At 41.0% G+C, this 16,668-nt stretch overlaps 1 protein-coding gene across 1 annotated transcript in view; it reads left to right on the top strand.

Annotated features, from left to right (window-relative positions):
- LRP2 (LDL receptor related protein 2) overlaps nt 1-16,668 on the top strand; it is a 195,627-nt gene that overhangs the window by 136,652 nt on the left and 42,307 nt on the right. The window contains exons 46-54 of the mRNA XM_078070026.1: nt 750-875; nt 2,427-2,546; nt 5,195-5,326; nt 6,837-7,038; nt 10,710-11,005; nt 12,039-12,555; nt 13,092-13,244; nt 13,775-13,945; nt 15,076-15,299. Coding sequence (XP_077926152.1) covers nt 750-875; nt 2,427-2,546; nt 5,195-5,326; nt 6,837-7,038; nt 10,710-11,005; nt 12,039-12,555; nt 13,092-13,244; nt 13,775-13,945; nt 15,076-15,299 — 1,941 coding nt within the window. The remainder of the gene's footprint in view (nt 1-749; nt 876-2,426; nt 2,547-5,194; nt 5,327-6,836; nt 7,039-10,709; nt 11,006-12,038; nt 12,556-13,091; nt 13,245-13,774; nt 13,946-15,075; nt 15,300-16,668) is intronic.

Below are 16,668 nucleotides of genomic sequence, written 5' to 3'. Positions count from 1 at the left end.
GAGGAGAGATTCATTATTGTTTTTTAATATAAGCATCTCTCTCTCGACACACACACACACACACACACTCACATTCATATTGTTTTTCTCACACAAAAGATAGCCTGTGGTTTTGAATCTTGCTTTCTTTCTTTCTTTCTTTCTTTCTTTCTTTATTTAATTGACAGGGAGAGAGAGAGAGAGAGACAGCGTGAGAGGGAACACAAGCAGGGGGAGTGGGAGAGGAAGAAGCAGGCTTCCGGCTGAGCAGAGAGCCCGATGCGGGGCTCGATCCCAGAACCCTGGGATCATGACCTGAGCTGAAGGCAGTCGCTTAACCAACTGAGCCACCCAGGCGTCCCTGAATCTTGCTTTCTGTCTGTTAACAATATATGCTGGAGATCATACCGTCATTCCTCATCAATGTATAGAGATCTTCTTCATTCCTTTTTATAGCTACATATTACTCCATTATGTGGATATACCATAGTTTATTTAACCAAGAGTTGGGACTCTTGGTGGTGCTATTAAATAATTAAAATAGATGACTTAAACTACAAAGTAAGCATGCTCTCCCCTCCGCCTCCCCGTCAGCTGGAAATAGCTCTTTTTACTTTAGAAGTGATGGTGAAAAATAACTGTCGTGGATGATGCCTCTGTGAGAGCTTTAAACATGTTTTGAGTCCAGTAGCTTTGTTAGCATGGACATTTGTGGTGCTCTGTATATGTGGTGGATCTGTTCCAAAGGTTTATCTGCTGTCTTTTCCAAGCTGATCGCACCTGCCAGCCCGGCTATGTAAAATGTCAGACGACAAACATTTGCATTCCTCATTTTTACTTGTGTGATGAAGACAATGACTGTGGAGACATGAGTGATGAAAGCCCTATTTTCTGTGGTAAGAGAAACATGCTGTTCTTTCTGTGGCTCCAGGGATGCATGTCTGGAGCTAATACACAGATAGATGGCCCAGGTGTTTGGGCTGCTTGTCACCTCAAGTTGGCTGGATAAGTAGATGCAGTAGGCACTTACTTTAGGATGTGATTAGAGGAGCATAAGCAGCCCCTCTCTCTGTTCTCTGGATGGATCCCCCACTCCAAATATTTCTTCCAGAGACCTCCTCTGATACCTGACCTTTTATAACTGCAAAGTCATTTTGCCCAAAGTCGAGGGCCTTTTGTCTTCAGGAACCCCAGGCAGAATTTGCTTGTCAAGCCCTTATATTTACTCTTAATATGATTAGAGTTACCATTAGGAACTGAAAGAACTCTTCTATCTTTTTAATATGCTTGAATTTCAGAAACTTTTATTTCATATTTAGCAATTTGGTTCAGTCAGGCATTTTCCTGTATTTATAGATCGAATTAAAAGGCCTTTCTTAAGCTCGATAACTTTGAGGCTATTAGTATAATAGGTACATAATTTAAGAATTTCGTAATTATCACCAGAGCAGGGTATAGGCCAAGAACAGGCATCAGTTGTAACAGCAGCAGCAGGAAGAAGCAGAATTCAGGATGCAGCCATCAGATAGGGACATAGAGATTAGAGACAGCACTGACCTTTCAGGGACCTCTGCTTCCTTATCAGTTTTACCCCTGGAAAATCATCAGATATCTTGGGCCAAAGCAAGGGGCCTTATAGACCGGAAGAATTATAAGACTTGATTCTAGTTTGTACCCACATAACAATTTAGAAAATACATCTGACCCAGAGCTACCTAAGATTACATGAGACAAGAATCAGTATTCAAACATAGGTAGTGTCATTTACTCAAAGAAGAATCCCGTATCACAAGGATGAATAAGAGCACAACTGTCTTTTTAGAACCATGTGGGCTGAGCTCAGATATGGCTGTATGTTGGTTTTGCTTTTAATATTTCCATAGAATTTATTTATTATTTTTAGGTTATAGCAGACAACGTAGAGCCAAGTCTTCTTATCCATAACTTGTGGTTTCATGTATCAAAAAGATATTTCTTTTTTTTTTTTTAAGATTTTATTTATTTATTTGACAGAGAGACAGCGAGAGAGGGAACACAAGCAGAGAAGTGGGAGAGGGAGAAGCAGGCTTCCCGCTGAGCAGGGAGCCCGATGCGGGGCTCGATCCCAGGACCCTGGGATCATGACCTGAGCCGAAGGCAGACGCCCAATGACTGAGCCGCCAAGGCGCCCCTCAAAAAGATATTTCTTTGATATTTCTAACAAATACAATTTATTGTTGGGCTTTTAGAATCTAGAAAGAAAAATTCTGGAAAACTGGAACAGTATTGCCTTCCTTCTCTCCCCCACCCACCCCTTCGTCCCCATGGAAAGCTTATATAAAACCCTTTTCCCAGGCCTCAGCCTTCCTTCCCTGGCACCGGTTACCTAGTTCAGAGAGATGGGCAGATGGTTAAGACTGATGGGAACAAGCTTGTGTTTTACTCCCGGGTTTTACCTCCGTCCTCAGCTTCTCACACGTGCAGCAGCGACGAGTTTCCCTGCACATCTGGACGTTGTATCCCTAGACACTGGTACTGTGATGAGGAAGGAGATTGTCCTGATGGCTCTGATGAACCTGCCAGTTGCGGTAAGAGAGTAAGCAAGCATGACAAGCATTACAATGCAGCTAGAGAAACTGTTCCACTACTTCCAAATACAGACTGGGATCACGGCTGGCCACTCTTTGTGCTCCCTGCTCCTGTTGTCAGCTAAGAGGATGAAACCACTCAGCAGACAGCCATTGAAAACCTGTTCGTGTGGGGAGGGATCAGCGTATGGAGGCTGCCGACCGATGCCCATGAAATGAGATTATGTTGGTGATGCACCTAATACTGTGCCTGGCTTGTAGAACTCAGTTAATTTTAATTGACTGTGAATTGGAATTTCTGAATTAGGTTGAGTTCTGGCCCACAAGGCTTTTGGAGGATTCAAAAGTGATTGGAATGATCGTATATATGGGGACGGGGCATTTTATGGGCACACATCCTCCACCTGGTCTGTGTACCAGCTTATGAGGGAAGGTCCCGTGGCCATCTGAGTTTCTCAAGAAGTTGCAGGGACCCTCTGGTTGTATTCCTGGAGGCACTAGTACCTGTTTGTATTTGGAGGCTGCTGTTAACCTTTACAAGTTCTAATCTATATCCATGCACTTTTTTTTTTTAAATGTAACTGTCACTGCTTTTTTATGTTAATAAATCAGTCTGCAAACTATGGCCATGGCCAGCTGCCTGTCTTTATAAAGTTTTATTAGAATGCAGTAGCATACCGTCTATGACTACTTTTGTGCTACCGTGGCAGTGTGAGGTAGAAGTGACACAGAACCTATGTCCTGTAAGCCCAAAACACTTGCCGTCTGGTTAAGAGAAAGTTTGCTGACCCTTGTTACGCAGTCTTCATACTCCTTTTTAATGGCAGTATAATATTCCACTGAGTGGTTGTATTATCTTTGAGTTAACTGCCTCTATTTTAAGCATTTAGATGGCTTTTATTTTTCCTCCACTGTAATATAATCATCTGCAAAACAATCATTATATAAAAAACTTTTTATGTGGGGGGGGTATTTTCTTAGTACCATTTTTATAGTTTTACAGCTGAATTTCGACTATTTTCTATCCCTAGTCTCTCTCAGGAGAGTGGTATTTGAAGCTCTTTGCCAAGTTCTTTTTCCCCAATACTGAAAGTTTTGTAGACAGCAAAGGACATGTAGAGTTTTGAGGATCTGTAATGGAAATACATAACTGTTAAGTGAGTCGAATAGTGTTAGAGCTCGGTTTCGACATATGAATGATTGGTTCAAATATGTGAAGAGTAAGTATAGTTTCCAAACTCCTCCATGGGAACCAAAGTCAGTAAGGGGTACCAACTGCCTGTCATATTTATGAGTACATTCTCATAATATGCAGGAGTATTATTTTAAAGAAGTCATAAAATGTATACAAAAAAGCAAAATTTCCATTTTCTCAGCCTTCTCTAATCTCACTCCCCAGAGATGATCAATGTGAAGGGTGAGTGTGAGTTTTCCTTACGTTTTTCTGTATATCCTAATATGTAGATTTTAAAACACAAATAGAGACCTTACTATACATATTTTTCTGCAGTTTTGCCCCTTTCAGCTTAACAACACTTGTCCGCGTGTTAGCGAACACAGATCTACATATTCCTTTGCACTGCTGAATATTACTCTGATGTATGGACGGCCCAAGTGTCTTTTCCTTTTCCTAATTGATGGATGTTTAGGTTGTTTTCATTTTTTCACTATGAAAAATTATGCTGGAATGAACACCTATTTATTTATTTATTTATTTATTTATTTGAACAAACTTCCTTTTAGAAACCTCTTTGTGCATATGTGGGAAGATTGTTCTAGGCTAGATTTCTAGAAGTGGTGTTTTTATGTCAGAGGGGCTATGTCTCTTAAAAAAGGTTGTGGTGCTATACACTCCTTTCTTAGCAGCTTGTGAAAGGAGAAATGTTTCTCCTTCCTCATATTACTGTGTTGTATTTTTAATGGTTAAAATTTAATTTACTTTTGCCTGAGGTTAATTTTGAGGGGACCCTGTGTGTATGGGCCTATGACAAATGGTTGATAAGGACATGTGGGGTTATGAGGAAAGAATTTGAGTCAGTGATGACTAATTTAAAGCATAAGGGTGTCTTATCAGTTTAATTCAACAAATATATATTGAGCACTTACATTCTAGGCACTTTGGGGCTATATCAGTGAATAAGTCAAAGATCCCTGTCTATATGGGGCTTATATTCTAGTGAGGGACACAGGCAACAAAACAGATAGTAAATTGTATAGCATGTTGAAATGTGGTAAGTGCTATGGAAAAAAGCAAAAAGAGAGCAGGGAAATGGGGATCAGGCATACTGGGGGGATAGTTTGCATCAAACAAAATGTTTTGGGATGAAAAGTAGACTTAAAAATGAAATAGTAATTTATACCCTCTTGGGAAAAGACTGTTATTTCTCTATCATACCTATAAAGAAATACCGAATCACATCCTAGTAACAAAAAGTAATGAGGGCTTTGCACCATCAATCAACTACTTCAGTCTCGGACCACTGGTCACTGGGACCAGCCTCCTTGGAGGACCCAGCATAGCTGTACATAGCTAGCTCATGCTCTGAGTCAGGTTTTTTGGACAGCCCATGCAGTAGCAGGCTTCTCCTAAGACTTTTTGGACTGCAAACCACTTTTTTCCCTGAGACTTGTTTTTTATCTTTTCTCAGAGTACCTTGAAGCTACATGCTTAAGTAACGAGTTCAAGTGTGACAGTGGGAGGTGCATTCGAAGGGAATGGATCTGTGATGGGGATAATGACTGCGGGGACATGAGTGATGAGGATGAAAGGCACCACTGTGGTAAGAGAAACCATTCATTCCTCTGCAGAGTGACATTCCAAGGAAACTTGGGAGATGATTTTTGTGCCTTTGGAGAATATGACTGTCAGGCAGATTCCTCTTTAATTGATTGCATGCTGATAAAATGTTACCTTTATTTTTCCACTCCAAAATTGTTTGATAGCATCCACTTAAACACTTTAAAATCTGATAAAAAATGATTTTAATGTTTATTGTCTTTCTCTTGCATTTAGCTAACAGATAATGTCCTACACTTCTGGAGCAGATAAAGAGAACTCAATTGGCTAAGCTTAATAGCCCCTTTAAACAGTGTAGCAATTAACTGTGCCTCCAGTTTCATCTCTTGCCTTATTGCTGTTATTTCGAGGAATAGGTAGAGGGTGGGCTCTTCCTTTTGAGTGGTTTGTGGACCAGACCATGGAACACCATTTTCCATTACCAACAGAGCATGGAACTCTTAGCTAAGATGTCTTAGAAGAGTGTCTTTCCAAGGTCAGCAATAAAAACAATGGCTCCCTGATGTTTGCATTTCACTGTAACCCCATATGTCATTGACTTTGGTGGCTGTCTATAGCTCCACATGTACTCTAAATTGAAATGGGTAGTTGGCAGCTGCACAAACACAGACTGTACTTCTCCCACCTCCCCTCACCAAGACATCCCCTCTCTTGTCTCCCATTCATCCACAATGAGATTGGATGAAATGCCAGTTCTTTTATTCTGCAGGCATTAATGATTATATGTTAGCATCTCATCTCTTTCCTAACACTGTCATGGTTTCTGACAAGTCTTGTTGCCGTATTCCCCTCCTATATATCCTAATTCTACTTGGGTGGTAGCTGTAATGTAGTTGAAAAAGCCTAAATTTGGAGAAAAAAGACCTACGTTTGAAGCCCTAGGTCTTTAGAAAGTTCTGTGACTTGGAGCCACCTAGTCTGAGCTTCAGTTTTTATCTGTAGAATTGGCATAAAAATACCTATCTCACATCGTGTTTTTGTGATTACACTTTGTTAACCAAAAATTTTTACCAAGTGTAAGGCATTTTTGGTATACAAATAACAAAACGGGAGTTGTTTTCTGAAGCTCTAAGGGAAAAATATGATTTTACATTAATTTTATGGAAAACTAAGTGAGGGTTTTTTGTTTTTAAGATTTTATTTATTTATTTGACAGACAGCGAGAGAGGGAACACAAGCAGGGTGAGCAGGAGAGGGAGAAGCAGGCTTCCCGCTTAAGGACTGAGCCACCCAGGCGCCCCTAAGTGAGGTGTTCTATTATGTTTATTTCTTACTTCCAAGGTCCAGAGCAATTAAAATGGAATTTTGAAGGTATTTTTTATTATAATCTGTTATTATGATAATAATGCGATTTGTCTACCTGTTGTACTCTAATTTCCTTTCATCCCTCAGACTATTAAGTACTGTAAAGCAAGGGAAATGGTTCAGAATGAATTTGACTACTAGCCTGAGTTTTCATGTGGTTTCTGTTTCTTGTGTGCTTTGGGTTTCAGACAGTCACAACTGCTCAAGTTCTGAGTTTCTCTGTGCAAATAATGTGCCTCCATCCAGGAAGTGCATTCCCCAGTCCTGGGTCTGTGACGGTGATGCGGATTGTACGGATGGCTATGATGAGCATCAGAATTGCACCAGGAGATCTTGCTCTGGACATGATTTCACCTGTAGTAATGGATTGTGTGTCCCACACTCATACAGGTGAATTGGGGCTTAAACAATTTCCCAGTAACCTCAAATATCCACAGAGGCAGGGCTAACTTATCCATTAGGCATGGCGGCCACAATGCCTAGGATCCATTGTACTTTTAGTGGCCTACGGAGATGAGAAAGTTTAGATCAAAGAGAGTATTTTAATATATAATATTAATATATCTGCCTTTATATCAATGTGATCATTAAATATAATTTTTAATATGTTCGTGGAGGAGAGGGCCCATGATGGTAAAAGGGCTTATGGCTCATGCAAGGCATACTGTAACCTTGCACAGAGGGCCACGGAGATGAATGAGGTGTGCTTGATACAAGAAAATTACTTCTTGAAGCAGGTGACACTCTTGGTTTTCCACTTGGAGTAGAGGCATGGGTACAAGATATACTTCATTTTTTTCTCTTTGCTATAAGAAAAATAACAGTACAAGCATGATCATAAATGGAGCTTGGCGCTTAGGCTTAGAGCCAGTGAGACAATGGGGAGAAGCAGGTGAGGTGAACTGAGAGAGCATGTTCTAGCTAAGAGATATGAATGCCGTTCAACGTTGCACAGGAGCGCTGTTCTATTTTGAGAGAAATGGAAATCTGGATTTTCATATTAAATACTCTGATTTTATTTATTATTTATTTTTTATTTTTTTGAGGGAGACAGGGGAGGGGAGGAGAAGTGGAGGGACACATGGAGAGGGAGAGAATCTTAAGCAGGCTCCATGCTCAGCATGGAGCCCGATGCGGGACTAAATCTCACAACTGAGATCACGACCTGAGCTGAAATCAAGAGTCAGATGCTTAATCAACTGAGCCACCCAGGTGCCCCTAAATATTCTGATTTTAAATGCTGGAAACAAAATTTAAAATTCTAAGAACACTGCAGGTCAAATAGATCTAGTGCACAGCCTGCCAGTTTTGGGGACCTCTCCTGTAATATTCTGTTGCTTGATTTCTTATCATTTTCTCCAAATGGGCCATTCCAAAGGTTTATCCCTTTTTTTTGGTGCCCCACCTTCTCACTATCCCCACTTGGCAAAAATTTGGATATATAGGGAAGTTGGGAAGAAAAATGATGTGAGGTTTCAATCCTGATGGACTAGGGGCATAGCAAGAACATTTGTAACAAAAGTAGGGGAGCCCAGGAGGGAGTTTGCTCCAGGCAGACAGTGAGTTTGATGTATGGGACTTTCTGCGGTGGAAATACGTATTAGGCACTTGGACGCATAGAACTGGAGCTAAGAAGAGATAGCGCACATGCCAAGGACTGTGAAAGGACGTACATGCGTACCGACAGCAACAAGACCTGTCAGCTTATTGCCTGCTAAGGAAAGACATGGAAAAGCTATATGAAGCAGCAGAGCTTCTGGGACCATCGGCTGAGGGGCAGGCGGCCCCTCCACAGGCCCTGAGGTGCTGCTGGAATCCAGTGCGGTGCAGAGCTGTGTGTTCATGATGGTAGTCCTGAGGAAGGCAGAGAAGGTTACGTCATGTTCTGTGAGTGCTACAGAAGGCACAGGGACTCGGCATTATGACCAAAACATGGCAGTGATGAAGCTCAAGCAGACACTGCTGTTGGTGGTAGTATTGACACTCGAGACAGTCCGGAGACACAGCTGTCTCCTTTTGTAGTGAAACCGTATTTCACTCTGCTTTGTCTGTATTTAACTGATAGGGATGTGTCCTGTAGATCGTAAGTTTTTGTAAGGGAAAGCGCATAAGTCCTTATCTGTATTTTCTCCCTACTTGCTCAAGGGTTCTAGTATGCTCTACTGCTCTTTGTTCTGCTGAATTCAGTAGATATTTAGTACCATCAGTTTGAGATACGTTCTGGAAACCTAGCCTTAGGAGCTACAGAAGAGATCTGTATCAGGTCTTAATTTTTATCAGATTCTAGGTTATCTCTACTTCCTTTCTGAACTTTCTGAGCTCTTTCTTCATTATTCCATGATTACTGTGAACTTGCAGCTGACTTAGCCCATCCTACCAGACTTTTATTGATTTCATCTTTTCCTTTCTTTGTTCCTTCTTTTTCCCTTCCATCCTTCCTCCCTCCCTTCCTCCTACCTTCTCCCTTTCTCTCACCCCGTTTTTTGTTTGTTTGTTTGTTTTGTTTTGTTTTGGCTGAGCTTTCTGAATTGCTTTAGCCAAGGGCTATGGCAGAACAGAAAAAATACTGTTTCTCTGGAAACCTGAGCTATAGAGTCTAAAATAACTCCAGATTCTGTTTGCTTGGGGTGCCAGTAGCCGCTACTTAGAGCCCTGTTAATGTGCACTTTTGCTTGCTTGGCAGAATGTATGTTTCCCTATTTGGTAGGTGGTACAGGGGATCATTTTTCCTACTGACTTTTTTCCTCTTGGCTCATTACTGAAGCTGCTGAAGAACCTGGATAAGACTGAGTTGTGAGCAGCTTGCTGGAATATTGATGTTAATTATGTCCAAAAACTTTCTGATTTGCTTTTCTAACTGACTTCTTTTTTTTCCCTTTTGAGTTGGATCTAAACTAGAGGAAAGAAAGCATTGGTGTTTCAAATCATTTGGAAATGAGTTAAACAGCTCCCAGGAGACCAAATAGGGCTGAACCAGCTTGCTCTGATCGCAACTTTCTTTACAGTTACATGCACACATTCTGTTATAAGTCACTTTGCCAGCACCCTAGGTTTGTGGATGGCATTGCTGCTTAGTGACCTGACCATAGATCAGTCGTAAAATTGACCACATTCAGCTTTGGTACCTTGACATCTTTTAATGCCGTGCCTCCAGCACCTGTGCCTTCCATGGTAAATCCTTTTATTAATTGTCAAACATGAGCTTTGCCAATCCTTATCCAAGATTCCTTTGTACTTAATTCCTATATTGTGAATTCTGTGATTCCTTTATGCTTATGTTTTGTTACTGTCAGCAGGAACCCCTTCAGTAATCATAATTTTCAGGGGATTTTGGAATAATGTAGAGAAGAAAGAGCAGTCTGGCTTACAGAATTTCAGGGAACTATATTGTCCTTGTGATGCCTGGGAGTGTTAGGTCCCCAAATAGGACTAGGAAATGCCTTGTTCCTTGGTCAACAGCCCATGCTGTCCTACTAGTTTTCCCTCTTTCCCAGCACCATGACTACTCACATCGCATGGTAGGTGGCAGGGTATTGTGATTAAAGATGGAAGGAACAGGACAATGCAAACATTACTCCGATCGGAAGGTATGCATTCTTAGAGGACACATAATGATCTTATCATGTATAATATATGTTCACTTGGGTATGGGCACTTCTATCATCTGGCTGCTGAGGATATTGCCTGTGCCCATAAGTCATCTCATTGTCTGATGAATAGATCTGATAAACACCAAAACTATAAATTTGTGTTTAATTAATTTGTCAACTGCTTAGAAATGAATGCAGTGATTTTTAATATCTCTAGATCAACATTTCTAATGGTAGCAACCAGCACCTGGGGAAATCATATGGAATGCTAAATATTAGATTCTTCTAGAGCTGGAGATTGGTGGGGTGGATAGCGATTCTGGGAGAGCGGGAACTAAGGACATGGGTGATCTTGTTACTGAAATGGTTGGCTTGACATTCAGGTAGATGGAGGAGGTAGCAAAGCCCTAAGTGGGTGATAGTTGAGACTTGTCTGCCTCTCCAAGAGTGGAACTGGGTCTCATTACACAGGTGTGACCGGCGCAATGACTGTGGGGACTACAGTGATGAGAGGAACTGCTCCTACCCCACCTGCAGCGAGAACCAGTTTACCTGTCAGAATGGGCTGTGCATTTATAAGCAGTACATGTGTGATGGGGAAAACGATTGTAGAGATGGGTCTGATGAGCTGGAGCACCTGTGCCACACTCCAGAGACCACGTGTCCCCCTCATCAGTTCAAGTGTGACAATGGGAACTGCATCGATATGGTGGAAGTCTGCAACCGCCTAGATGACTGTTTAGATAACAGTGATGAGAAAGGATGTGGTGAGTATAACAGAAGATTTGGGAAAAGGAAAACAGGGAGACCGAACGTGGATTCTCAACCCTTTGTGACTCACTGGGACTTTCTAGTCTGTCCTTTAAATAGAATATTCCCAGAAAAGTACTATTGTTTGTCTATCAAAAGGCAAGTGTTTCTTAGTATATAAGGTTAGTACACAAACATTTTTAGGCTAATTCATCAGTTAGGCAATGATTTGAAAATAAAGGATGAGCAAATTCGTACCATTAGGAGTTAACACCACTGTTAAAAAGGACAAACAGTGTGAACCCTTGAAATGACTTGTCTGAGCTCTCCCTCTGCTAGGATTCCTTTGCTTGTTCATTTTCATCTTCAGGTGATTGAAGGGGAGAGTCAACCTCTGTGGGTAAACCAGTTGAGCATTTATAAAATATGGAATTAATAGGAACATGTTCTCTTCCCTGTGTAGATAGTTTCTGGGTAAGCTTGGCCATGTGTCACAGGACCAGCCAGAAGGACACCCAGTGGACTGCTGGGCGGCTCATCCTATCTTGTGAGAGCCAAATGTATGCATCTCTTCCCGGCAACATGTCCAGTGAGGTTACCCTGGTAACCTGAAATTGGCCCTGGTATGAGAGTCGCACTGCCGAAATGGAAGATGCTACAAATCACAGCATCCCCCTACCCCTGAGATCTGTTTTACCAGCACACCACTGGCCAGGCTCTTTTCTTTTGCTCTTCTTTCTCCGCTCCCCTGCCACGTTACTTTTTAAATTATTGGTTACAAGGAGATTGGCGGGTGTAGGATTAGAAGTCAAACATAAGCTTGTTCATTATATTAGTTGTTAAAACCACTGGTGAATGATTAAGTTGGGGAGGAAGTTGAAAAATAGGGACTTTTGAATATCTGTGGCCTTTAGAAGACCCTATTGTCTGTCTTCTTTTAGCATGATTCATTAAGAAGTAGGCTGTCCAGTGGGAAGCTTGACTTTGGACCATTCTGGTGGGTCTGTTTTGGACATTTTAGCTTCTCTAATACCTGTCTTTTACTTACAGGCATTAACGAGTGCAATGACCCTTGGCTCAGTGGCTGTGACCAAAACTGCACCGACACCCTCACCAGTTTCTACTGTTCTTGTCGTCCTGGTTATAAGCTTATGTCTGACAAACGGAGTTGTGATGATATTGATGAATGCAAGGAGACGCCCTTTGTCTGTAGTCAGAAGTGTGAGAATGTAATGGGCTCCTACATCTGTAAGTGTGCCCCAGGCTACATCCGAGAACCAGATGGAAAGAGCTGCCGGCAGAACAGTAACATCGAGCCCTATCTCATCTTTAGCAACCGTTACTATTTGAGAAATCTCACTACAGATGGCCATTTTTACTCCCTCATTTTGCAAGGGCTGGGCAATGCTGTGGCCCTGGATTTTGACCGAGTAGAAAAGAGATTGTATTGGATTGATACAGAGAATAAAGTCATTGAAAGAATGTTTCTGAATAAGACAAACAGGGAGACAGTCATAAACCACAAACTACCAGCTGCAGAAAGTCTGGCTGTAGACTGGGTCACCAGGTAAGAAAATACTGAGGAGCTTTTAAAAGTTAAAATGGTTTAAAAAAAAATATTGTAACCGTGTTTTTATCTTGATAGAGAATTGAATCTAAGCTTGTGGACATAATTCAGAGTTCCTTCGTGCAGTCTCAATAATTCACTTAGACAAGTCTGTTTCCTTGGCTCTACCATTTAAATTGCTAATTGCTCTCCCTTCCATGCCCTTACTCCTCTAAGCCTTTACATTGTCTGGGCAGGATGCTTATGCTGCATTAAGAAAGCAAAGTCAGAATCCTTGTGTGAGGTGTGGCCCCAGAATTCCCTATGTGACAACCCCTTTAAAGTGGGAATTGTAGCTCACTCTTGAATCTTCTGTTGCTTCTTTGCAGGAAAGTCAATTTCCTGTTTCCGCATGCCCCTGTTTTCGTGGGGGAAAGTGCCTTCTAACAGCTATCTTTGTGATTCCACCATAGCTTGGATAGGAAATTTGGTGGCTGACTATATACTGTTTCACAAGCAAAACGTCTGTATTCGTAACTCCTGGCTCTCCATTTCAGAAAGCTCTATTGGGTGGATGCCTACCTGAATTGCCTCTCTGTCTCTGACCTTGATGGTCGATACCGCCGCAAGTTGGCCGAGCACTGTGTGGATGACAACAATACCTTCTGCTTTGATCATCCCAGAGGAATTGCCCTTCACCCGCAATATGGGTATTGTCTCCCTGTAATCTTGGGCTCTTCTCTCATGCCCATATTCTGCCTCTGTCACCAAAAAGGCTGTTCACATAGTTATCTCAAGGCCAATATCTTGCTGGGATTTGACTTCTGCTTTTCCTAACTGGTAAATGGTTTAGTTATAATGGGTAGAAGCATGGTGTACTCAAATGATATTCATCAGCTGTTCTGTTTTCTTTGCCATGACACACCATTTCACTTTTCAAGTCACCTATTTTGGCTGCATGCAGAGAAAATTATGGTTAAAAAAAACAAAACAAAACAAAAAACCCACCTTTCTTGGACTCTACATGTCAAATCCACTGAAATCCCCAGTTAATCATGTTCATTCTTGAGCATTTCCTATACATCATTCCTTTTTAGATTATTTTCTGTTTTTTTTTTTTCCCTTTCTGAGAGACTCTGTAGAATATAAATTCTATTTCTCTAATTGGAGAAGAGCTATGTCTTTTGGCTGCTGACTTCTTTTGGCTTCAGGGACTGACCCTTTGTGTTTCTTCCAATAGGCATGTCTACTGGGCAGACTGGGCTCACCGAGCATACATTGGGAGAGTAGGCATGGATGGAACGAATAAGTCTGTGATTATCTCTACCAAGATAGAGTGGCCCAATGGCATCACCATTGATTACACCAATGATCTACTCTACTGGGCAGATGCCCACCTGGGTTACATTGAGTATGTACATAGAAAAGGATAAAGTAAACCAAGCAACCATTTATTCCAAACACTAGGGCTTGTGTTGCTAGTGTGTTATTCCTACGTAGCTTCTAACTGGCATGTGTGTTAGAAGTCACTCTGAAGTCATTTCTAACTAAAACTGCCTATAGGCAATTTGCTGAGCTCTGTGGTTATGGTATAGTAGAAAGAGTGTGAAATGTTGAAGCTGGATTCATCAGGTTTTTGTCCTGGTACTTTCACTTCTTTTTATTTTTTTCATCTAGAAAATGGAGGTAGTAATCTCTCTCCTATTGTAGACAGCTTAGTGCTCAACTCATCTTAATTTCTTTATCCCCTTTTTAAACTTTTTGTTTCTAAAACTGAGATGTAATTAACCTGTAACATTGGCCAAGAAGGTCTTGAAGTTTTCCTATGGTTTCTATAAGTTACCATAAATTGTCATATTTTGGAGAGTATTTTTAATATTGTATGGCTAACATCAGACTTCTAAGCAGCTAACTCACTCCACCTCCTGTTTGAGTTTTAGGGTCTACTCTAAAATTGTAAAATATAAAAATACCAGTATTTTGATGTAGACTCATAGTAATGAGGGAGACATTGGAATTGGAAGGACTAGAAATCTGGCTGTGGATGCGCTGTGATACTTTGAAATCAGAAAACCTCTTCTGGAATTTTATTTGTCTGGAAAAGTATTGATCAATAGGGCCGAGGGCATGATTAATAATAAATGTGCTGCCACGGTAAGCAGAGTGAAACCCGCAGGCCTATACTGTATCTGAGTTAGTATATTATAATATATATATTAATACAATATAATAAGAGCTGAACCAGCTCTATCTGCAGGAAAGCAGCCATGGTTAGGAATTAGAGATTATTGAACTCTCTGTGGCTTTTCCTATTTTTTAAGCATGGCTTTTTCAATTTTTACATCTTTTGTTCAGTCAAAATATGTTTTAAGTTTAGTTTTTGTTTTAATTAGAGTCTAGGAGTTTGGGGGAGGATCTGGACTTTAGTTACCCCTAGAAGGTAGAATTTTATTAATTGATTTGTCAGTGCATCTGTCCTTAAAGCCATTGGAAGAAAGGAGTTAGCTTGATTTGATTGAGTGACTCTTCCTTCTACCCCAGGTACTCTGATTTGGAGGGCCACCATCGGCACACGGTATACGACAGGACGCTGCCTCACCCCTTTGCTATTACCATTTTTGAAGACACTATTTATTGGACGGATTGGAATACAAGGACAGTTGAAAAGGGAAACAAATACGATGGATCAGATAGGGTTGTGCTGGTGAACACAACACATAAACCATTTGACATCCATGTGTATCATCCATACAGGCAGCCAATTGGTGAGTATGTGATTTCGGAAGTTTGGCCCAGTTGCTTTAGGTTCTCTGCATGCCATTCTTATTTCTTTAAACATCATTTATAAAGAGACTGGTGTTACTTGGTAATGTTTTCTACAAAACATATGGGAAAACCTGCTTATAACTTTTTTCTTAACACCTGGTTTATTCTTAAAGATCAATCTGGGTTTTTGTTTTTGATAAGAATTAACACTTGTTGGGGCGCCTGGGTGGCTCAGATGGTTAAGCGTCTGCCTTCGGCTCAGGTCATGATCCCAGGGTTCTGGGATTGAGCCCCACATCAGGCTCCTGGCTCAGCGGGGAGCCTGCTTCTCCCTCACCCTCTGCCTCTCCCCCTGCTCATGCCCTCTCTCTCTCTCTGTATCTCTGTGTCTCGAATAAATAAAATCTTAAAAAAAAAAAAAAGAATTAACACTTGTTATGTTGCGATATTTACTGAGCTGAAGTATTTGGTGGGAAGACTGAAGTATTTTAAAGTGGGCTAAACCAGTCAGAATGGCTAAAATCAGAAACACTAGAAACAAGTGTTGGCTAGGATGTGGAGAAAGGGGAACCCTCTTGCACTGTTAGTGAGAATGCAAACTGGTTGTAGCCATTGTGAAAAACAGGATGGAGGTTCCTCAAAAAGTGAAAAATAGAACTACCCTATGACCTAGCAATTGCGCCACTAGGTATTTATCCAAAGGATACAAACGTAATGATTCGAAGGGACACCTGCACCCCAATGTTTATAGCAGCAATGTCCACAGTAGCCAAACTATGGAAAGAGCCCAGATGTCCATTGACAGATGAATGGGTGAAGAAGATGGGGTATATATATACAATGGAATGTTACTTAGCCATCAAAAAGAATGAAACTTTGCCATTTGCAAAGATGTGGATAGAACTGGAGGCTATTATGCTAAGCAAAATAAGTTAGAGAAAGACAAAAACCATATGATTTCACTCATGTGGAATTTAAGATACAGATGAACAAAGGGGAAGGGATGGAAAAATAAAATAAGCTGGAATCAGAGAGGGAGACAAACCATAAGAGACACTGAACCCTAGGAAACAAACTGAGGGTTGCTGGAGGGGAGGGGGGTGGGGGGAAGGGGTAACTAAGTGGTGGGCATTAAGGAGGGCACTTGATGTAATAAGCACTGGGTGTTATATACAACTGATGAATTACTAAATTCTGCCTCTGAAACTAATAATACACTCTATGTTAAATTGAATTTAAATAAAAAATAAATTAAATGGGTTAAAAATGTCATGACATTTCACTCCTAAATACTTAAGATAACACCTTTGAAAAATAAGGACATTTCCTATGTAACCACAATAAATTATAACACTTAAGAGATTAACA

The sequence above is a fragment of the Halichoerus grypus genome, chromosome 4 (genome assembly GCF_964656455.1).
Source record: "Halichoerus grypus chromosome 4, mHalGry1.hap1.1, whole genome shotgun sequence".
NCBI lineage: Eukaryota > Metazoa > Chordata > Mammalia > Carnivora > Phocidae > Halichoerus > Halichoerus grypus.
This window is presented reverse-complemented; position numbering and strand designations above follow the sequence as displayed.